The 24,654-nt window shown below is 35.1% G+C and overlaps 1 protein-coding gene across 3 annotated transcripts in view; it reads right to left on the reverse strand.

Moving 5' to 3' along the window:
- Positions 1-24,654, reverse strand: part of ATF7IP (activating transcription factor 7 interacting protein) — a 119,954-nt gene that overhangs the window by 54,154 nt on the left and 41,146 nt on the right. For 2 of the 3 annotated variants that reach the window (XM_023554539.2, XM_010595070.3), the window contains exon 2: positions 7,180-8,702. In XM_023554539.2, the coding sequence (XP_023410307.1) occupies positions 7,180-8,695 (1,516 nt within the window). In that variant the 5' untranslated portion in view covers positions 8,696-8,702. Of the gene's footprint in view, positions 1-7,179; positions 8,703-11,505; positions 11,609-12,847; positions 15,049-24,654 lie in introns of those variants that run through there. The other variant, XM_064284547.1, reaches the window with a different exon arrangement.

The raw sequence follows: 24,654 nt of genomic DNA on the forward strand, positions 1-24,654 counted from the left end.
GCCAACAACTTAACTAGGTGCTTAACATGTATTACTTCATGTCCTCATTATAATCCTGTACTGTAAACAGCATTTTTTCCCATCATATAGATGAGGAGTCTAATGTTCAAAAAGGCTAAGTAATTTCACAAGGTCCCATAACCAGTCAGGAAGGAAATCCAAATGTTAAATGCGTATTTTTTCTACTGCACCATGATGCCTCATCTTTAAGCAGTTGTAAAAAGATACTGGAGGAAAGATTAGTATTAAACATATCAATGAAAGAGTGCTACCAAAAATACTGCTAAAAATGTCTTACATCTGCATTCTCTTACAACAAATAAAATCCCAGAGATACTAGAAATGGCCTTTGGTAAATCAATCTCTAACTCCTCAACTAACCTGATCATTAAATTGGGGGTAGGGAGGGAATATTTATAACACATCAGTAATGCATTTGGATTTCTATTTTCCCCCTTACATCACCACAATTCACTCCCCAGTGGCTTCAACAAAGCATGCTATGTTTCATCGTATATTGTAACTAATATTAAATAAGGAATCACAGATATATAGCACTACATCCCAATGGCTCTGATAGTAGAAGGTTAAAATAATTAAGAAAACCTTTTAAATGAAAATAGGCATAGAGAACAGGATCACTGATGAACCTATTGAGGCTCTTACAAATACTTTTTTCACACTAAATAAAGCTAACCAAGTATAAAGATTACTACCAATATTTTTAATTTTAAAATAAACTGTGTATTTTCCATTTATCACCCATCGCTCATTAGAAGTGTTTTAAGATCTCATCCTTCATTCTCAGTTTCAATGAAATGAATGTAAATTTGTTTTTGCTTCCTTGTAAATCACAAGCACATTACGAAGCATTGCTTCCTATTATGTCATTTGTTTTAAATGTTCCCGATTTTAATGCTGAGGGTTGGTGACTCCTGAGCTTCCAAGGCTCCACAGAGGTACCAGAGACACAGAGTATTTGGGTTGCTTGCTTTACATAACCTTTATTTAGCAAATCCTCATACCACCCAAAAGCACAAAATTAGCTATGGCTCCACTTAGGATAAAGCCAGAGCATCCAGAACACAACAGAGGAAACTGACCTTGTCTGCTTCTTTTATGCATATATTAGCTCCCTTTCCACTACAGATATGTCACACTTTGCTTGAGCTTCCTTCGTTTTACTCAAAAGCTTCCTTCTATCAACCAGTTCCCATTTTCCAGATAAGCAATATATGACTGAATTCCCAACACTTAAAACATTCATCGGGATTTTTGAACAGATACACAGAATTTAAAATTATGCTAGAATTTCATGTAGTATTAAGAACTTGAAATTCTAGTTTGAATCCGCCAGGCGCTTCTTGGAAACTCTATGGGGCAGTTCTACTCTGTTCTGTAGGGTCGCCGTGCGTCGGTATTGACTCCACGGCAGTGGGTTTTTGGGTGATGAAGAACTTGGGGTAAGAAAAATGGTATTAACAGATTCTACAAATAGAGGCAAAGCCCTATATTTCTTTAAATTTTCTGTTCACAAAGCCTTTAAAGAATCTGAGAGTAGACCTCCTTCAACCAGAATAATAAGCAAAGGTCCGTGCACATAGACATTTTTGTATACAATTTTGGATGGTTCCTGGGACTCCTCAGACTTCTCTTAAATACTCAGGTTCAGAATGACATTTTTAGAGAATTGTCTTCATTCACAGATAGCTCCTGCAGTCTTAGACACAGCTGTATCACCACAGTTCTATTTGTGGTATTCTTTTTCAACCAGACTAGACAAATGGTTCACTAAGGGCAAACACCAAATCTTGAAATTTTGGTAACTCTAAAATTCTGGGAAAGACTTTAGACAAATTAGTGTTTAATATCAATTTAATGACTGTTATCTTTATTAAGATCTCATTAAGTAAAGGTAGAAACATTACGTTGCAGAGGATTAAAGGACAGACTTACATTAAGAAGTCTCCCATTTCATTATTACACCTTATACAATTTTATAAGACAATACTACTGCTTTACATCAAAAGTTGGCAAACTTATTCTGTAAATGGCCAGATAGCAAATATTTTCAGTCTTTTGGGCCACATGGTCTCTGTCACAACTACTCAATTATTTCCTCAGAGCAGGAATAATCCATAAATAATAAGTAATATGGATACAAACGGGTGTGACTGTGTTCCAATAAAACCTTATTTACAAACACAAGAGAGGCCACAGGTCACAGTTAGCCAACTCCCCCGTCTTTGATTACCAGCTTCAGAAGAATATTTAGAACAAAACAAAAGAATTCTATGGATTAATTAAAGACAATATAATACACTCATTAGAGAAATGGGCAAAGGAGATGAACGAGCAATTCACAGATAAGGAAATACACATGGTCAATAAATGTATACAAAACCCACTGCCATCAAGTCGATTCCAACTCATAGCGACCCTATAGGACAGAATAGAACTGCCCCATAGAGTTTCCAAGGACTGCCTGGTGAAGTTCAACTGCCGACTTTTGGTTTAGCAGCCATTCCTCTTAACCACTACTAAATATTATCAAACTCACCAGAGACATTAGAAAAATGCGAAATTACTGGTAACGTAATTTTTTTTCCAGCAAGCAATTTAAATTTTATTTAACTAATACAAATATCTCCCTCAGTATATTTCTGTACTCCCTTTTAAAGCAAAACTCAAAATAAAAAATAATAATTCTCTTCCCATTCTCTCTTAAACCCAAAACCCAGTCAAAGCTTTCGACTCCACCATTCACCAAAACCGTCCCTTGTCAAGATGCATCAATGATTTTCAGGTCGTTAAGTATTTGTATTCCATCTTACTGAACTCACAGCAGCATTTGGTAGAGTATAAGTACAGCTGAGTTAATCACTCCCTCCTTGTTGAAATATTCTCTTTACATGACTTCTAAGACATATCAATCTCTTGGTTTTCTATCTATCTCAACAGCGGCTCTTTCTTGGTCTCCTTTGCTGGTTCTTCCTTATTTCACCAGCCTCTAAACATTGGAATGCAAACAGCAAGCTCAATCTTTGCTTGGATCCCCTCTCTTCTCCATTTATATTTACTCTGAGGCAGTATCATCCAGTCACACAACTTTGACTAATGTCTATATGCTATCTACTCTTAAATTTTTCTACCTAATCCAGGTTTCTGCCTTGAAATGCAGACTTATAAATCAAACTTGGACAACAATCATCATCTGAAACTGTTCTTCCACCTATACTCTCCTTCCAAAATCTACTTCACTTTGGTCTCCCTTAATTCTGCAAAGAAAAATCTGCAATTTAGACACCAATGTGCAGGAATAAAGGAGCCCTGGTGGCCAGGTGGTTAAAGCAATTGACTGCTAACTGAAAGATCAGCAGTTCAAAACAATTAGCAGCTCCACAGGAGAAAGATACAGCAGTCTGCTTGAGTAGAGATTTACAGCTTTGGAAACTCTATGGGGTCGCTATGAGTTGGAATCAACTTGATGGCAGTGGGTTTGGTTGAGTGGGTACAGGAATAAGATATTCCATGAAGAAAAACCAAATGGAACAGTCAAATATAGATGGCTTGAGATAATAAAGAATTTTAACTGAATACAACAGAAATTATCAGCAAATTTTAATTGACTAAACTGGGTTAATTCTATCACTACTAACCTAAAGCAAAAAGGGAGGGAAACCCTGAATTCTATTCTCGTGCAATTAATTCTCATTAGCATCTCTTTATGTTCACCTCATTTATCTTAAAGATCCAATGAACAAGAAGGAAGAAAATCAACAAGAGATTTTTAAATCTGAAATAAAATCTAGAAGAAAACTATGCCATCATGTAAAATCTGGCTTACTCTGAAACAGATTTCCACCTCAAAAATGTTAATTAAAAAAAAAAAGTAGCAGTAGCAGATGGAGGAGGGATAACCACCAGAAACAAAATGAGAAGAGCCAAAAAAGAGGGAAAAAGTGGAAAATGCAGTTGCCCAAAATCTAAGGAGAGTCTCAAGAGGTCTGTCATCCAAGTTTGAGAGAACACCAAAGGCAAAGAAAAGATGCCCTTGATTTAACAACACGGACACTGACGTCACCTGAGGGTGGGAGACTGTTATTAAGAGATCATCCAAGTTTGAGAAAACACCAAAGACAAAGGAATTAAACAGCATGGGCATCAGTGACATCAGTCACTGACAACAATTAGGTGGAAATCAAAATCCAGTTAACTTGAACAGTTAATAGAAGGAACAGTTCTAGCTTTGTTAACACAACTTGAAGAATGGCTCTCGAAGTGGAAAAAGATGAAATAATAACTAGAAGAGCAGGTATGTGTGACGGAAAAAAACTTGACAGTTACATGGAAGATATGACTAATATGTGTGCCATCTCTATTGTTGTTAGACTTTTTCTGGAGAGAGAAATTTTCATTTCCCAAGCCTTCTGAAAAAGACTATAATTTTAATCATTTAGTGAGCATCAGTTATTATAGAATACTATATAACAAAACGATAGTATCTCAGGGCCTACTAAGGTATATCTACAATACTCTTTTAGCTCTTCTATTCTTGTAAAATTAAATTAGTTTTTCTATTTGATTTCTGATAGCCTTTTGGGGGGGAGAGGGAGGATGCTACTGCTCATACTCATCCTAACAGCTGCATTTAAAACAAATTTAAAGAAGTGCCTGAAATGATAGGTTTATGATGTTTTTCTATTATTAGAACAGCACATAAATGTTAGCAACTAGACTTCTATGCTTCAATTTGTAATTGTGTTCTCAGACATTAAAAATTAGTCAAGTATAAAAAAACTGATGAACGAATTACCTGAACAGGTGCACAGCAACACAAATGACCAGCAACAGATTCTGTTGCCATATAAAGAAAGCAGGGTATAGTCTAAGAATCAATGAAGAAACCACACTTAAACCCACAGTGCACAAAACTGCCTTCTGAGAAGAGGTGTAAAATACACATGAAATAAAATTTTAGTTACCAACTAAGGAATTAAATCTGTAACTAAACTTACCCTGCTAATACCATAAATTTGCCTTCCTTGCATACTATGAGATAAAAAATCTAAAGGCAAGTAACCACAATTAAACTCAACTTTGAATTTTCAAAATATGTCACGCGGACGGCTTAATATTCACCTATCTTATATTTAATAGCATTGTGTGGGATGGTCTCCAATATCAAGATTCTGACTAGGGTGAAATCTATAAACCCATTAAACAGCTGCATAAGGTGCAATTTGCAATGCTTTTCATATATAGACTGCCATAAGGCTTTTCAAAGGTCTTGCCCCAATGCCACTCTCTATATAAATATTTATTATATGAGTAAAGTTTAGCCTAAGCCCTGTTGCTATTATCTTTCTAAAATGGAAATTTTATCATATCATTTTCCTCTCTCTGAAATCTTTCAATGGCATCATAATGCTTCAGCATTGTAACTAAGGTCCTTCATGATACACCACTCTTGCATTATCAATCATTCATTCACTCTACAAATATTCACTGAGCTCTCATTTTGTGCCAGGATTCAAACCTTGGAAACTCCATGGGGCAGTTCTACTCTATCCTCTAGGGTCGCGATGAGTAAGAATCGACCCAACAGCAACAGGTTTGGGTTTGGGGGGGCATTATTTTGTGCCAGGCACTATTTTGACCTGATGATGGGAGCTTAAAGCAGGAGGGATAACAGTGAAGATGGTAAGAAGACAATGGATTCTCTAGATCTATTCTGAAGGTAGAGCTAACAAGATTTCCTAATGGACTGGATATGGAGTATGAAGAGAATCCAACAAAATAACTCCAAGGTAGAACTTTTTAGCCTTAGCAAGTAAAAAGATGGAATTGCCATTAAGGGGGATTAATCTCAGTAAACTGACAAGCAAGCATTTCCCTGAACACACCATGTGTTCTCATAAAATTACTCTCCTCTAAACTCTAAGAATACCAATTTAACACTATCACTGTATTCATCAAATTGTAATTAATGATCTGTCTGCATCCTGAAGGCAAGTACAAATTTTACCTTTAAATTTCCAATACCAAGAAGAGGCTAGCCCGTCCCTCCAAAGAGCTTTGCTGAATGAATGAATGTCCTTTGGAAATAAAATCAGGTATTAAAATAAATAAACTCCCTCTCTAAAAGCTAATATGTACGATATACTGGAGAAGAGATTTTCTCTGTCTCTCTCTCCTAGGCCCGCCCCCCTTTTTTTTTTCTTTTCCTTTGAACAAACTAGAAACCAGATGCTGTGGTTCATGCTAACAAGATCACTCTTCTCATGGAGTTCTAAGTCTAAGGAGAATGTGATACAATGGGAAGATAAAGATACTCAAGCAAGTCTGAAGAGAGGTGAGGTTTCATACAGGAATGATATTTGAGTTTGATGATTTTTCTCCTTGTCTCCTTTTTCTCTGGGAATAATAAAAGAGATAGGAGGGGCAGGCATTGAACAAACCACAGTTTAAATAACTTTTATATAAGAAGTTTGGAATTAACCTAAAAGAAATCTAATGAAAGAGGGAGACACAATCAAATTTTTAAAATATGGGTTATAGGGAGATCATTCAGAAGATGGGGTGAAAGGGAAGAGGTCAGATAAAACATAAAGAGGACTAAGGAACCAAATAGATAAATTCTTTATCAAATGAATACCCCAGCCTCAAGGTTTCTGGCTTCGTGCAACAGTGGTGCCATTTCCTGGACAAAGAACATTAAAGAATCAGATTTCGTTGGTAAGATTAATTGAAAATATGATTTACTAAACTTGAAGCAATTAATCACTAAGCTTTTAGATTCTAAGTTATTTGGTTGTGAAGTGACAGCAAGAAAGAACAATTGCTATGACTTTGATCATTATGTACTGGCTTGAAATTATTATCTAATAATGTTATGCTGATCCAGCTTATCTCTCTTTCTAGACTATAAATCCTCAAAGGCAAGAGCAATAAGGGCAATTTCTACTTTTTTCAGGTCCCTTCTTAATACTCAGCACTGTGCTTGCTGCTCACAGACTGGGTACTGTGTAATTCAAATTCTGTGAAGTTAAGAGATCCTTCCAGTCACCATCATTTTCAACTATTTCTCTGTGACTAAAAAAAGTCTAAAACTTAATGATAACGTTTTTAAAAACATTTTACTAAACAAAATCTTTAAAATTTAAATAATCTGCTAACCTGGAGAGCATGTCTCATTTTGTGATACAACTTCAGACTCATCTTTTTCACCCGAAATATCCTCTTCATCAGAGAGGACCAAAAAGGCTTCTTTTGGCAAACTCTCACTACTTTCTTGTTTAGATGGTGAGCCAAAAGAACCTTCCATTTTCTCTTCCAAATCTGGATTTGTCTCATCAATTGGAATAAGAGATGTTTTAGAAAAGCAAGTAAGTTCATCTTCAGTAGGTGCAAGTTTTTCCAAAATAGGGATAATTTCATCTGTCTCCATGGAATCTGTGTTTTCTAACATATTCTCATTTTTATCATCTTCTATAACATTTTCATTAATGGTTTCTGCAAGGTCTGAAGAATTTTCATCTTCATTTTTTTCACCTTGATCAAGCTCCATACTACTAGATATAGCCTCTTCTCCAAGAGCAAGCTCTGGGATACCATCTTCCTCTACCTTCTTTTCATTTTCAGAAGACAGATTCGAACAAACAGTTGTTTCATCTGTTTTTTGAGTTTCTTCATTAGCATCAACATTACTATCACCTTTATTTTTCTCTTCAAATGAGTCCTTACTCTGAATTTGGTCTAACTTTTCATCATCCCTATTTTTTTCAAGAAAATTATCATCTTTATTGCTACTAGGCGCTATAGTTTCAGGAACTGCTTCACAAACTGGTATAGTACTTGGTTCAAAGGCTGTTTGATCATCGGAAGCCAGTGTTCCAGAGGCTGGCTCATCAGAGGCTGGTTCATCAGAGGCCAGTTCATCAGAGAGCAGTTCACTAGTGGCTGATGCTCCAGGGGACAGATCACCAGAGGGCAAATCACTAGAGGCCAGATCACCAGAGGCCGGATCATCAGAGACTGGTTCACTACAGGCAGGTTCACCAGAGGGGGGTTCATCAGAGGCGGGTTCACCAGAGGCAGATTCAACAGAGGCGGGTTCACCAGAGGCGGGTTCACCGGAGGCAGGTTCACTGGAGGCAGGTTCACCAGAGACGGTATCACTGGAGGTGCGGTCAGCAGAGGCAGGATCACCAGAGGCAGGATCACCAGAGGCAGGATCACATAAGGCCAGTATTCCAGAGGCCGCATCTCCAGAGGCCAGATCACTAGAGGCCAGAACACCAGAAGGTAGTTCAGAAGTCAGCTGAGAGGCTGGTTCAGGAGTTTTATTATTAGAAAATAAAGGTTCACTACTTAAATCATCGTTCTGCTTGTTTTTAACATTAGCATTTAGGATACAGGGTGTTTCTTTCCATTCTGTTTTACTTTCTTCGGGGTCAAAACAAGGTTCTTCGATGCCATTCACTTCTTCCTTGTCTTTAATATAATCCATATTTTCCAAAGGTGAGGTTGGGTCCAAATCTCCATTTTCATGATTGCCATTTAACAGCTTGACATCAGTCTTCAACAATTCTTCTTTGACCTTGCACACTACTTCAAGTTGTTGACGATCGCTCACTCTCATCGTTTTTCGAGCCTTAAAGACTTTTTTCTGAGGTTCTTCTATACTATCCATTTTGAATCTTTAAAAAAGAGAGAGAAAAAGTATGTTTAATTACTGAAACAGCAGCCATCTAATTACAGACTTACTGCATATTAATCTTCCTATAAGGAAGCAAGCAGCACTTAATGAAATTTTGAAATAATGGCATACAGAAAACATCATAGTAACCCCTGATGTGAGTCAGTTTTTGTATTTACTAGGTTTATATAATACAACATTAATAAACAGGTATAATCTATACTAGAAAATCAATTAAAAGGAAGTATTAGGACAAAAAGGACTAGTTTTCGTTCTCAATAAAGCTAATGGGATCCACAGAGCCTGGAGTAGGTAAACAATAAAATAGTAGATGATAAATAATTTGGTTGACAAAGAAATGAAGAAGAAAAAAATCAGTAGGCAAATAGGTAAGAAGCACAGAGATAAGAAAAAAGAAAAGGGAGAATTAAGAAACAGGAACTGTAAACATATTAGAAGACATTACCATCAAGAAAGTGGAAAGACAGCCCACACTGTAAATGAAAATATTTGCAAATCATTTATCTGATAAGAGGCTTCTACCTAGGATAGATGTATCTAGGATATAAATAACTATTATAACTCATTAATAAAGAGAATTAAGTCAAAACCCAATTTAAAAATGTACAAATGAGTGGTTTCTCCAAAGAATATATACAAATGGTCATAAACACATGAAAAGATGCTTATCATCATTAATCACCAGGGAAATGTAAATCAAAACCACAATGGGATACCACTTTACACACACTAGGATGGCCACAGACAAAAAGAGAGTAACAAGTGTTGGCCAGGATGTGGAAAAATTCCAAACCTCATACAATACTGGTAGGATTGCAAAATGGTACAGCTGCTTGGGACAACAGTCTGGCAGTTCCTCAACATTTTAAACAGAGTTGCCATATGACCCAGTGATTTCACTTCTATGTATACACCCAAGAGAAATAAAAACATATGTCCACATAAAAACTTGTGCATGAACAGTCACAGAAGCATTATCAGTAACAGCAAAAAGGGAAGACACCCCAAATGTCCATCAACTGATGAATGGGTTAAAAAATATATATATTTGTATAATGGAATATCATTTGACTATAAAAAGGAATAAAGTACTGATACTACAACATGGATAAACCTTGAAAACATTATGCTAAGTGAAAGAAGCCAGTTAAAACCAACCACATATTTAATGATTTTACCTATGTGAAATGTCCAGAATTAGCAAATTTAGAGCGAGAAAAGCACATTAGTGATTGTCTAGATGGGGGAACGGGGTAGTAGGGGGTGCTGCCAAAGGGTACAGGGATTCTTTATAAGGTGATGAAAATGTTCTAAAATCAACTGTGGTGATGACTGCAAAACTCTGTAAATATACTAAAAAACCATGCCCTGTATACTTTAAATGGGTGAAATGTATGCATGTGAATCTCTCGATAAGGCTATTAACAAAGGGGGGAACACACTGTAATTTGTGTTCTTTTTTTTTTGATCAGTCTTTTGAGTTTTATCAGTTTTATTTATTTCTTCAAAGAACTTTTATCTTTGTTGAAATTTCTCAGTTTTAAATCTGCTTTCTATTTTTATTGATTTGTGCTTTAATATTTATTATCTCATTCCTCTTACGGCTTTTAAGAAGTTTAAATTACCATGTTTTCCTTTACCTTCAAGCTTCGTCATTAGTTTTCGATATTTCCTTTTAATATATACATTTAAAGCTATAAATTTCCCTCTAAGCACTGCTTTAGCTGCATCTCATATTTTGATGTGCCGTATTTTCATTATTATTCTGCTAAAATCTTTCTAATTTCCACCATAATTTCTTCTTCCCTCAGAGTTATTCAAAGTAGATTTCTTAAAAACATAATCCATTATGACAAAGCAAAGCATGCTGGATATCCACTTACCATAACCATTTCCAGTAGGGATGATGGTAGGATAAAATTCCAAACAGGAGGAAAAAAGTAAATAACTAGACAACTTTTTTGGCTTGCTGTCTTGCTTTGGTTTGAGCAGGAAAAAGGCAGCCCTTTGGTTAACAGAAAATGCTGGTGGCATAGAGGTTAAGAGCTGCAGCTGCTAACCAAAAGGTCGCCAGGTGGAATCCACCAGGCGCTCCTTGGAAACCATATGGGGATGTTCTACTCTGTCCTATAGCATCGCTGAGTCAAAATCAACTCAACGGCAATGGGTTTGGCTTGGAATTTGGTTAATAGCTGAACCCTTAACCATCTGAGCCACCCGGGGAACTCCTATTTTCCCTACAGAAACAAGTATTGAGATACACTGCCACTGAATTGCCCTCACATTCTGAAAGCACCCAACCCAGGGTAAGGCTTATCCACTTTTTTAAACACTACACAAGATAACACAACCAATACTCAAATCCTGTACGAGGTTTTTTTCTAACATCCTCTTACTGATATGCCTCACAGTTTCCTCATGGTGAGAATTCTCCCTGCCTGTAACAAGTAATAAATCAACTTGCTCAAATACAGGTATGTCCCTAGTGGTTTTTGGCTGAAGGGAATAAAACAATGGGCCTAGCCTAGTTGCTGGAGACCAATGTACCTTGAGAACCTACCACTTTGTCATGCTACTTTTAGACTGTGGTACATTCATTCTGTAATCATTCTCTCATTTTAAGCCAAAGACTTAAAATATTATTTCTTAGTCTCCCTAGCCTTTTTATTTAAATTAGTGAACTGGATAAAACTATTCAAAAAATTTACCTTTCAACTGAACCTCAAGCAAAATTATCACAGCTACTATTTTAAGGGTATTAATGACAGCGTAAAATGTCTCACCATTCCAAAGTCATGCTAACTGAAAAATTTTCCATACAGAAGCAGAATGCAAATTCCAGAGTAATTTTTCCTTGCTGACTCCAAACATACAAAATAATTACATCTGAAATTTAGGAAGTAGAGTTATTCTTTAATATTTTCAAATACTCAGCTGCAATTCTCATCACCAGTTGCATTAAAAGTAGGCATTTTTTTAATGTATATTTCCATAAGTTTTACTAACCCAATTAAAAACCTGAGCCTGTAGACAGAGACACAGGTTTGAATTCTAGCCTCCCGTGTACTTACTGCGTGACGATGAGCACATTACCTGACATTTCTAAGTTTTAGTTTCAGCTATCTTACAAAGGGAATCGTATCAGTACCTGTCACAGGTTGGATGACGATTAAATGAAATTCAATATATTAAACATTCAACATAGTAAGCACTATCATATAATCATCTATGTATGCTCAAAATAATGTTTTTAGGCAAAAGCTACAGAACTTAAGTATTTTTGGTATTTTATATATGAATCGGAAAACCCAACATGCAAATCTTCCATTTAATATTAGAATGTCACCATCAAATAACATTTAATAAAAATAAATACAATCCCAGCAAGTTGCAAGCTGCTTTTATCAATAAAATTACCATTAAACTCAAAAACAATAAAATACTGTACAGAGAATTACAGAGTAACTACCATCCATATCCACAAGGGAGCACACTACAGCCATGTACCAGATCTTTTATGGGTTCTAAGTATAATGAAAAATAGACAAAGCAATAAGGAAGTAGCCTGAACAACCAGTTCAAACTAGTTCAGCCAGATCTGTGCAAACCAATCAGCAGTCTAGAAACCTATTTTGCATAAGCAAAGTATATTTAACAAAGGTACACAGAGAAAGGCGAGCTATATGCAAACAAGTCTTCATGGCTATATTAATCCGAACACAACATTTCTAAAGATCATTTTAAATACTATCATCTAGAACTAAGATGTCATTCATAAATCTATTATACAAAATAAATACTGCTTTTTTAGATGGTACCACTAGAATTATGAAGCTTTCATGTGACAATAATTAATTTACACAGAAAAAAACATTAATATTTTACAGCAGAAAATGTCTGCCATATGGAGAAGTAACTGCAAAACATGATGAACTAGTTTCTCTGGAAAATATTTTTCCATGAGGAGGATATAGTGAAAAAAAATGCTTAAGTCCTTATTCTATATATTCAGTCTTAAGAACTCTGAGGAAATACTACCACCAATAAAATCTTTCTATAGCATTAACAAGGATTTCACCTTTATCAAAGAAATCTATATTTGAAAAACAGAGAAGAGTGTGTTACCTGCAAAAAGTCTCTATGCTTGGAAAAAATTTTCAAATTTTTAGTAAACTATTTTTATGGAAAGCCCAATGAGCCTCTTCTTTAAGTGAAAACATTATTTTTTTCTCTGCTTCATCGTCCTCCATTCACCCATTTCTTCTTTCTAGCAAACAGATCACAGCTATGAAACAACAAAGGGAAGTATTTCCAAAAGCTGTTATGTCTTAGCCTACAATCTGCTTGCTGAAAAAGCTCAAGAAATTTAAGTGGCTGTTCAAGAGCTGCTCACAAACTCAGCCAATCACCAGCTAGCATTCTGATTCCTGCCCAGCAACAGGAGACAGACAATAAGGTCAGGTATATATAATTAATAAACCAAAACCTGGATCCACAAGAGTTCAATGTGGTTCTCTGTCTAATATAGGTAATCTAGAACACTGCATAAAATCCTAAATCCTAACATGCATTAAACATACCACATGCACAAAAAAATAAAATTTACATCTTATCTTGCTTTAATACATGTCTATGAATTTTTCCAGAAATATGAATTACTTCTGTACTGCAGAATAAGACAAACAAGGACAATACATACAGGAACATACTTTTGTACACAATGGGTTAGAACCCACAAAATCCAAACATAAATTTCTAAAAAGCAAATAAATAATCCATAGTCTATACATCTATAGAGCCCTGGTGGCACAATGGTTATGAGCTCGGCTGTTAAGAGAAAGGTAGGCAGTTCAAACTACCAGCTGCTCTGCGGGAGAAAGATGTGGCAATCAGCTTCCTTAGAGATGTACTTCCTTAGAAACCCTATGGGGTAGTTCTATTCTGTCCTATGGGTTGCTACCAGTTGGAATTGACTTGATATCAGCTGTGGGTTTATTTGGTTATACATCTATAAAACGATTATAACTAAAAATCTGGCAAAACCTTACATCTGAATAATTAACAAGATTATTTTCATTCCCATCTACCATTATTGCTGATTTCCAATTCCAAAAGTTAATAGTATTCTGTATTCTGAGGTTTACTATGGATAGCATTATAAAGCATCTTGTTGTCCACTGCACTGAACTAAGTTTAATTCATCTAATGAAATTTAAATGTCTGATTCTTGACAACCTACATTAAGTGCTGAAAGTACAATCACTACATCCTTTCCTCCTTAACTACCTCTAGCAGCAGGTTATAAAAAGGTTGTATGAACTCACCTTTTAAATGAATAAAGCGAATATACAGATAGCAAAATAAATATTCACGTAAACTGAAGGGACTTTTTTCTTATATTACACCATTTTACAGTTCTTTAAATGTGAAAATGTAAAATAAAAATAGGAACTCTGTCATCAGAATACACTTTTTTCTCAAATTCACTACCTATTAGGTTTTCTTAGTGAACAAGTTTAAAAAATAAACCTCATTTTTTTCCCTTTAGTTACAGATGAACGTTGTAATTTTTCAAACATACCCAAGAGGGAGCTTGCTGCAGCCATGCTCTCACATTTATATAATCTCCCCATAGGAAAAATAAAATCAGCAGCTGCTTCAGTGCTTCAGTCCTCTGAGAGAAGTGAAATTCACTGTCTGATTGGCTCAAAGAAGTAGTTGCTTAAAACCAATCAGACACGAGGATCACAAACCTTGCCCAGCAACAAGGGAAGCAGATGAGGGCAAGTCTTCTACCAAGAATCCAAACAGTGTGGAAACAAATGTGAACAATGAAATGGAGACATATTAGTAACATATCCCTAGATTCTTTGTTTGAATTACAGTCTATGATTTTTTTTTCTAATTATTATTATTAAGTAAACTAAGGTCTGTACTGTTTTTCAGAAACAGCCTTGAATAACAAAAACAGGAAGTACCAGGACTGCTGGATCAAAAAGCATGCATACACACACAAACACTACATTAGGTTCAAAGCTATGAATATCAAATGAATTATACTTAAAAATAAATTTTAAAAAAAACTTGAAAAACTTTAAACAAAATTAGTTAAGTAGACTTGGCACTTCTTTTACACAGGCACTCCAGTTATATTCCTGCTGTTAAGTGACATTAATGTAACATTTTCTGAATAATGTAATGCTGAAAATAATTTTCATTCAAATTTATGTTTCATTTAATGGCTTAACTAGATATTAGTGAGTAGGCCTAAGTAATAGTGGCATACTATTATTTTTCTTATGCTGATGATTCCTAGCCTCTTTACAATGTAACTATTATTGGACTCTTTAAGCTCCCTCACCTCCCCCTGCCCCCACACACACCTCATCCTCAGTTGAAACTGTGATTTTATTTTGCACTGCTAAATTTTGCTCGAGAATTTTGCAATAGTCCTGAAAAAAATATCATAAATGATAATTAGTGTCTTGCACAATAAACGTTGAAAATCTGCTTTCACTGTTTACCATCCATTAATTTGACTGGTGAACCTGACAATGCAAATAGTTCACCAACTTCGACATTTGCTTGCTAGAATTTAGTATATCAAGTTTCTAATTTTTATCTTAAATAACAGGTATCTTGTCATGTCTGCTAATCATCTATTAGTTTCCTGAAATTTTAGTAGAATGTATAATCAGTGCTTTTAATACTTCTGTTAAATCCCACAAAGGTTTTCACCATGTTTCTATACTCTCTTGCTTTGTAAGAGCTCTCTCTCTCTCTCTGTCACTCCCAAAACACTGGCAATATTCATTACTTGAGGACCCAGATCCCTCAGCAGTTCACAGTTCTTCAATTCTCCCATGCTGTGGTTCTTCCCTCAATTTGCATAAAAGCCCTGTTAACAGCTAGCCTACTATCTTTTTAAAAACACTAATTGGTGAACTCTGCTCTACATTCACCCAGTACTCTGGAATTCATGAAATTATTCAGTGATCATAGTATTTGATATGTCAACAAATAACCCCTCTGCCTGTCATCAACCAACTTTATTGCAACCTGGGGTATCAGAATGTAAAATCGAGTTATCATCAAACCAATTTTTAAAAAATTCAACAACCAAGGACATAGAAGTCTTATGAGCTGCTTTCACAACAAGTCCTTGGACAAAGCAGGAGCAAATCATGCTCTTGAGATTTTGATCCCCACAGCGAACACCATAAACAAAGCAGAAAGACTGAGAGCTTTCACCTTAACATCAGGAACAATACAAGGATGCTATTCAACCTTGTATTCTGGAAGTCCTAGCCTGAGCAATTTGTCAAGAAAAAGAAATAAAAGATATCCAAATCAGGAAGGAGGAAGTAAAACTATTCCTTTTTTGCAGATGACATGATCCTATACAACCACTTCCGCCTCATAGCAGCGACCCCATAGGGTTTACCTAGGCAGTAAATCTCTATAGAAGCAGGCTGCCACGTTTTTCTCCCCCGGGAGCCGCTGGTGGTTTCGGAAGTGCGGATCTTTCAGATCTTTCAGTTAGCAGTCTGTAGCTTTAACTACCGCACCAGCAGGGCTCCTTCAAAACTGCCCCACAGGGAAGGTGGATTAGAACTGCTGCTTGGCTGCTAACCAAAAGGTTGGCAGTTCCAATTCACCAGCTGCTCCTTAGAAACCCTATGGGGCAGTTCTTCTCCGTCCTATAGAGTTGCTGAGTAGTAATCGACTCAATGGCAATGGGTTTGGTTATATACATTATGTATATACAAAACCCCAAAGATGCCACAAGAAAGTTATTAGAGCTAATTAATTCAGTAAAGTAGCAGGGTACAAGGTCAACACACAAAAATAAGTTGGATTTCCATACATCGGTAAAGAGCATTCTGAAAATGAAATTAAGGGCACAATTCCATTTACAATAGCATCTAAAAGGATACAATACATCGGAATAAATTTAACCAGGAAAGTAAAAAACTGGTACCCAAAAGCTACTATACAAGAAGTTAAAGAAAAATAAATGGAAGGACATTACGTATTCATGGATTGGAAGACTTAATATTGTTAAGATGGCAATATTACCCAAAGCCATCTGTAGATTCAATGCAACAGCCATCAAAATTTCAACAGCCTTCTTTGCAGAAACAGAAAAGTTAATCCTTAAATTTCTGTGAAATGATAAGGGGCCTCCAACAGCCAAAGCAATTCTGAAAAAGAACAAAGTAGGTGGACTCACATCCCCTGATTTGAAAACATACTGTAAAGCTAGAGTAATCAAAACAACTTGGTACTGGTATGATAGTTTCATATATTAGAGCTTGTATACTCCAAGCTTGTTAAACATGGATGAACACTGTAAACATCATATTAAGTCAAAGAAACCAGTCATGACCACATCTTCAATGATTCTATTTATATGAAATATCCAGAACAGGAAAATCTACGGAGACAGAAAGTAAATTAGTAGCTGCCTAGGGCATGAAAAGGGGTTAGGGGAAATGAGGAGAGGCTGTTAATAGATACATAATAGATACAAGTTTTTTCTTTTTTTGGAAGGGGGCAATGGAATGTTCTAAAATTGATTGTGGTGATGATTTGTACAACTCTGTAAACCTACTAAAAACCACTAAACTGTATAACTTAAATAGATGAACTGAATGATATGTAAAGTATATCTCAATAAACCTGTTATTAAAAAAAATCAGAACTATTAGTTATTTTTCTTTTGTTTTTAACCTAATCCCACTTTAATGGGTGGGATAAAAGATGATATAGGTAAAATACCACTAATCTTGTACTCTTAGGTGCTCATCTTAGATAAGCCAGTTTCTCACTTTCCCTGTTATAAATGGCACATAATTTCATAGTATGCTCATCTAGGAGGCCTGGTGGCACAACAGTTAAACACCTGGCTGCTAACTGAAAGGTTGGTGGTTTGAAACCACTCAGTGGCTCCACAGGAGAAAGACTTGGCAATCTACTCCCATAAAGATTACAGCCTAGAAAACTCTATGGGGGCAGTTCTACTCTTGTCACCTAGGGTCGCTATGAGTTGAAACAACTCGACAGCACCCAACAACCTGCTCATCTTACATGATAACAGTAATGGGCATGAGATAGCTATACAAGACAACAAAAAAAGGCAATTTTTATCAACATACAAATAGTGCTCAGCATGGTATGAATAATCATTCCAGGTACACATATTAATAAATGTAACTAATACGAAATGCAACTAATGACCTTTTACCAGAAGGGCTAGGAAATCTAAAGTTTAGCAGAAGCATTTTCTCCTATTATACACGATCACTATCATCAAAAGGACTTAAATGTGATTTATGTTGATAAATTTGTTTCAAAATAAGGTATACTTATTGAATATTCTGGAACTACATATGGTTTTGTCACATTTTTTCAGTACTGTCTTTAATATGACGTACCCTGTACCATTTATTGTATTTGTCAGTACTTTAAATATATTCTTTAAGAAATAATTATTATAAATGGACTCTAATACCTATATTTATGCATTAAAGACACACTTTGGTACTCCCCATTGCTTATCTACTATAAGATTAATACATTTAAGTTCCAAAGCTTTGACACCAGAAAATATCTTAAAATATGCTGATATCATAATGTTCTTCTGAAGTCACTTAACAAAAGGAAAAAAAAATTCTGGTGTAATATTAATGAACTACGTAGTGCACGGCACATAGTATACACTCAGTAAATATTGGCTAAAAGAATGATGCATTTATAGACATATTAACTAACATCTAAAATAATTCATAATTTAAAAAACTAATTACTTATTCTTTTAGGAAGCAAACATAGTAATCTAAAACATTTGTGACAGAATTGTAAACTAACATGCTGGCATGTTCACATACAGCAGGTTTAACACAGAAGATGACCTTTATTCTGGGATGCAGGATACCAAAAAACAAAATATACTTACTTACGCATAATGGTATCTTTGACAGAGGTCAATACATAGCACCATTAAAATTAATCAAATCTGACATGAGAGGCATTTTTCAAGCCTGATAAAGCTTGCTTAGATGGTTTGATTTCCCACTTCAAACAATAATGTCCTTTTTAAAAATTTACTTTTGCTTATTATTACATAATGATGAAAATCTTCTTTAAAATAATAAAACATACCCAAAGGGAGCCCCCTGCAGCCATCTTATCAGTTCTCTCACAGCAACAGAAACTGAAATATAATTTGCATAGTCACTGTGGTTGGCTAACAAAAGTAGGGTTATGTAACCAATCAGGAAGCTAGAAATTGGCAAACATAAGAGGAGAAATTTTAAATCCGCCTGGCAACAGTCTAAAAATAGAAACAATATGCTCCGATGAATCCCAGAATGGATGTGAACATAAAAGCAAAGCTACCAACAAAAGCACTTTATTTACTTGGAGGAAAAAGATGTGCCTTGTATTTCATCACCTAAAATACTAACTTGATATCTTGTTATGTGGCAATTAAAAAAAAAAATGAAAGCAAAGCTAAATAAATGGGCTACTTTCAAATAACATGCCATTACCCAATTTTTTTACATAGATAAACATGCAGACAGAAAGATATAGGTAGATGTGTGTGTGTGTCAGGGTTTTTTTTTTTTTTTCTTCAAAAGAATAATGAGGTACTTTAATCACAATTATAATACATTTATGGCACAAAATCTGAGCAGCACTGTACTTTTTCTAGCAATTTTTTTCTTCAATTATTTGGGAATCTGAGTTATAGGTAAAAAAAAACTATTTAACGTGTATTAAAAATACAAAGATTAAATAACTTATCAAGGCAGACCGCTAAATAGGGTAGAAATCATGCCTTACTCATTTTTTAACACCCTCTCCCAATATACAGTAATGACTGTATTACACACAGTCGCCATTCAATAATTATTTTCTCAGTCAAATAAAATAATTCCTGTCAGCAAGGAAAATAAATTATTTCTTGCTCTTATCAAATAAAAATAAAATAACGCATACAAAAACAATCTGTACAACACTATTTTTGATTGCACATTTTTCCTGAAGTAGGTAATGTTAAAGTTGATGATGCTTGAAATTTCTTATTCTGTTACCCAGAATACAGAATGTATTTCAACACTTTAACGTACCAACCTAATAATGTTTAATATATGTTTCTTTGTACATTACAAATTTACTCTGGAGTGGATTTTAATTCTTAGTGACAGCAAACAACACGCAGTATGATGTAGTTAACTATGAAGATTACAGACAAATAAAAAAGACCAAACCAAAAAAACAAAAACAAAAAAAATCTTTTAATTTCAAAAAATTTAAATCATAGCTGCTGAAATAAAAGACTGGCTAGACAGTCAAGTCGTGTAAAAACAAATTCTACTTATCAAAGTACATGTTCTGTGTATTTATTACATTAAAACCACCATCAATCTGTTTTAATGAAATGGTAAATTAATTTTTAAATGCTTTCTTGGATCATTATCTATTAACCAAAATGCAAAATTAATTCACATATTTCACATTATGAAAGTCTAGAATATTTAAACTATGATAATTATATTCAAAAGGCTTACTTTAATCACAAAGCTTAGAAACAATAGCTTTAAAACATACAGAAGACAAAACGGTTTTAAGTAACAAAAAGAGCTCTACTAGAACGAAAGGTAAAAATCCAATTAGCAATTCACTAATACTTTTTTCATCTAAATATTTAATGATGGCTAGATTTTAAGATGAAGTTTAAGCAAACTTTAAAAAAACTCAAATATTATTTTATAAACAGTCTGGCTGAAGATTAGCTTAGCTTAATTTTTTTAGTAACATTCCTACATAAGCTGGATCCCCAGAATATAACTACAACTGTATTCACATCTTTAAAATAAACCTATCTGAACTTTTAAATAAACTATTATCCTCATCACAAAGTAAAGCAATCTGCATTGACCTATGAGTTACAATTACCCCATGGCCACTGAGTGGATTCCAACTCATAATGGCCTCATAGGGTTTCCAAGGCTATATATCTCTAAGGAAGCAGACTGCCACATCTTTCTCCACATCTTTCTCCAGTGGTGATTTTGAACCACCAACCTTTCGGTTAGCGGTCAATAGAATTAACCACTGCACCACCAAAGCGCCTTATGAGTTACAATTAGTAGGGAAGTATATCACAAATGAGGCATTGGTGGTTCAGCGGCAGAATTCTTGCCTTCCTTGATGGGGCCTGGGTTTCACTCCCAGCCAATGAACGTCATATGCAGCCACTACCTGTCTGTCAGTGGAGATCTGTGTTCTGCTATGATGCTAAACAGGCTTCAGCAGACATTCTAAACTAAGGCAAACTAGAAAGAAAGGCCTGGCAATCTACTTCTGAAAAATCAGCCAATAAAAACCCTGTGGATCACAATGGTCCGAGCCATTGTGTACGAGGTCGCCATCAGTCGGGGGTCGAGTGGGTGGCAGCCAACAACAATATCCGATATATCACAAATGGGTCAATCTTTTTGTCATACACTACAAATGGGGAAAATTTTTTGATAATTTTAAATATGTTTTAATATTCCTTTAATCTCAGCAATTCATATTTTCTTAAGTAGTACTTAAAGCAGTCATAATTTTATTTTTTGTAACATGCGGAACAGTTTTATTTCAAGAAAAATAAAAAGGCACGCTGTTTGCAGAACATTACTCAAAGCAGCCACACATCTCATCACATATCCATCTGAATTTTGGGGGAACCAAGTAATCAGTGGCACCTTAGAACAATAAGTACAGCAACTAAAATATTCTGTAGTAGTTTAGAGTGTTTCAAGAACTTCGTGCTCCATCTCTCTATTCTCTTCCCACTCTTCCCCCACAGTTTAAAACAACAACTGAGAGCCAGATGTTCTGTGGCCTAGCTTATGCGTACAGAGGTCTAACTTTAATATGTAAATAATCAAAAGAAGCTCTTGAATCCTCTTCCACATCCTGGCGGAAACTCAAATTTCTCTTTATGCTTGTCATTTTCCACTTCTATAGTTAAGCAATATTGCTGCTATATTATCCTTACTTGTAGATCTAATCAAAATTATTTATTCCACAACTTTTTCAGCCAGATGTAGAAGTCTACATCTTTAGGTGTTTGTCGTTGACTGCTGTAGAGTAGATGTCGATTCCAACTCACAGCGACATCTCATCTGTATCAGAGTAGAACTGTACTTCAGTATAGGGTTTTCAATGGCTGATATTTTGGAAGTAAATTGCCAGGCCTTTTTTCCTTCTTTAATTTATACTTTAAAAAAAAATTTTTTTTTTAACTTAAGAGTTATACTTTTGATAGCAAGATCACTACTGGAAGTAAGACTCAGAATGGACCTGCATTTCTCCCGGGAGAAAAAGAAAAAAAATTACATTCCCACTCTAAAATTTTTCTAGCAAACAATATGTAAGGACACAATTTACTTGTTTCTGGGGAAAGTTCCTAAGAAGTTTAGTTTCATAGGTTTGGCTATCAGAGGCTATTATCAAAAGTTTATGGTACTTTATTTAAAAAAAAAGTAAAAAAGATAACCGAAAAATTGGGAGAAAAACTTTGGGAATCACATACCTGATAAGAGTCTAATATTCAAAATATATTAAAAAAAAAAAAAACTTCTACAACTTAACAACAACAAAAAAAAAAGACAAAACAATAAAATCAAAATATGGGCAAAGGGCTTGAACAGACAGTTCACCAAAAAGGATATTCGAATGGCGAAAGCACATGTAAAGATAACATTCTTAGCCATCAGGGGGATACAAATCAAAACCACAATGAGATACCACCTCATCCTTATTAGAATGGCAACGACCAAAAAAAAAAAAAGTGTTGGCAAGGGTAAAAAAAAAAACTGGAACCCACATCCATTACTGGTGAGAATGCAAAATAGTACAGCTGCTGTGGAAAACATTTTGGCACTTCCTCAAAAAGTTGAACATAGAACTACCACATGACACAGCAATTCCAATCCTAAGTACATGCCCAGGAGTGAAGGCAGGAACACAAACAAAAACCTGTACACCAGTATTCACTGCAGAACTTTTCACAGTAGCCAAAATGTGGAAACAGCTGTAATGCCCATCAACAGATGAATAGATCTACAAAATATAGTATATACACACAATGGAATACTACTCAGCTACAATGAGAAATGAAGTCCTGATGCAAGCCACTACCTGGATGGACCTTCAAAACATTATGCTGAGTGAAGTATGCCAAAAAAAGAAAAAATACTGTATTATCTCACTTACATGAAATAAGCAAATATACAGAAACAAAAGATTATTAGTAGTTCTCACAGGTGGGAGAGAGGCAGAAGGAGGAAGTTTTTGCTTAGGGGGCACTGAGTTTATGTTAGTGGTGGTGGAATGATTTGGAAAAGGATAGTGTGAATGGTTGCACAAACTTGAAAAAAGTAATCAATGTCACTGAATTGTACATGCAGAATTATTGAGATGGTGTATATTTTGTTACATACATTTTTACCACAATAAAGAAAAAAAGGTTTATGAAAATTAAGAAAATGCAGAATTTCTTTATCTAAAACTAATTAGCACTTTATTTCATTTTTCAGAACCTAAAAAAAATCTGCAGTTATTTGACAAAAAAAAACAAACTATTCTTTGAAAACTCTGTTAATCTTTCTTCTCCTATCATACCAAATGAGCCATCCATTCCATAAATAAAATATTGACTGATATCCACAATATACTGAAAGCTGGAAGCTAATGGCTACTCTTGAAGTCCATGTTCTTCTGCTCTCACCTAAACCTGTTAATATTAGCTGTGCTTGTTCTTCAATTTGGTTGTAGATTTTTATTATAAATTACAGAATTCAATCAGATGTTGTATAAGCTAATGAAATATGAGTGCAAAAGGAAAAGAACTGCTAGATATGCTTTAGTGGAAATATGCTGCAGCAGAAAAAACTGAGAACAGGGTTTAGGAGATTTTAAGCAAATCCTCTAACATCTTTAGGTCTAAAGTTTTCTATTGGAAATATAAGGAAATTAAACCAGAAGATTTTAAAGGACCTTCAAGTTTTAAACCTTAAATAAAATTTGTTTTAAATTCTACTCCAAAATGTACTGCTCGATTAAGGAATGATAAAGATAGGTTGGTTTACTCATGTTATTAAGTGTCCACATGGTCCCTATTTATAGGACAATTTTGAAGACACTCTAGAGCAACAATGTGATTAACAGTTGAAAAATATAGCCTAAAATTAAAGCGTTATTGCCTGTAGATTTTAATGTCAATGTGGAAGAGAAATACACGCAGTACAAAACGTATGGAAGGGGCACCGGTGGCGCAATGGATAGGCACATGGCTGCAAACTGAAAGGTCAGTGGTTCAAATTCGTCAGCTGTTCCGTGGGAGGAAAGACCTGGCGATCTGCTCCTGTAAAGATTTACAGTCTAGGAAACCCTACAGGGCAGCTCTACACTGTCCTTTAGGGTTGCTATGAGTCAGAATTAACTCAACGGCACACAATAACAACACAATGTACGGGTATCTTTCTACATGAAAGACCATGAAAATTAGAAGTTCTCTAGTTGCCATTAACTGCTGTCTCCCTCCAATGTGGACTCTTTAATTCTAATAACCAGAAATATGCTTTTAAATGCGTACTTACAAAAAAGACCTCTACCTCTACATAGCCCTTATTGTCTTCTTGATAAAGTTAGTAATCCCAATTTTTTTGAGCCAGATTTCTGAAAACTAACTCTGCATAATCACTCAAATTCAAATGGAAGGGGAACAGGGAGTTTTATGCTTTTCTTTCCAATACCAATGTCAACTGCACTTCTACTCATAACCCTATTTATAATTCAGTTATAACCACAAGACTTCACAAGTAGTTGCTAAGCAACAGCAACATGCTGAGTTCAAGGCTATTGGAAATCTG

Source organism: Loxodonta africana, chromosome 4, assembly GCF_030014295.1.
Source record: "Loxodonta africana isolate mLoxAfr1 chromosome 4, mLoxAfr1.hap2, whole genome shotgun sequence".
NCBI lineage: Eukaryota > Metazoa > Chordata > Mammalia > Proboscidea > Elephantidae > Loxodonta > Loxodonta africana.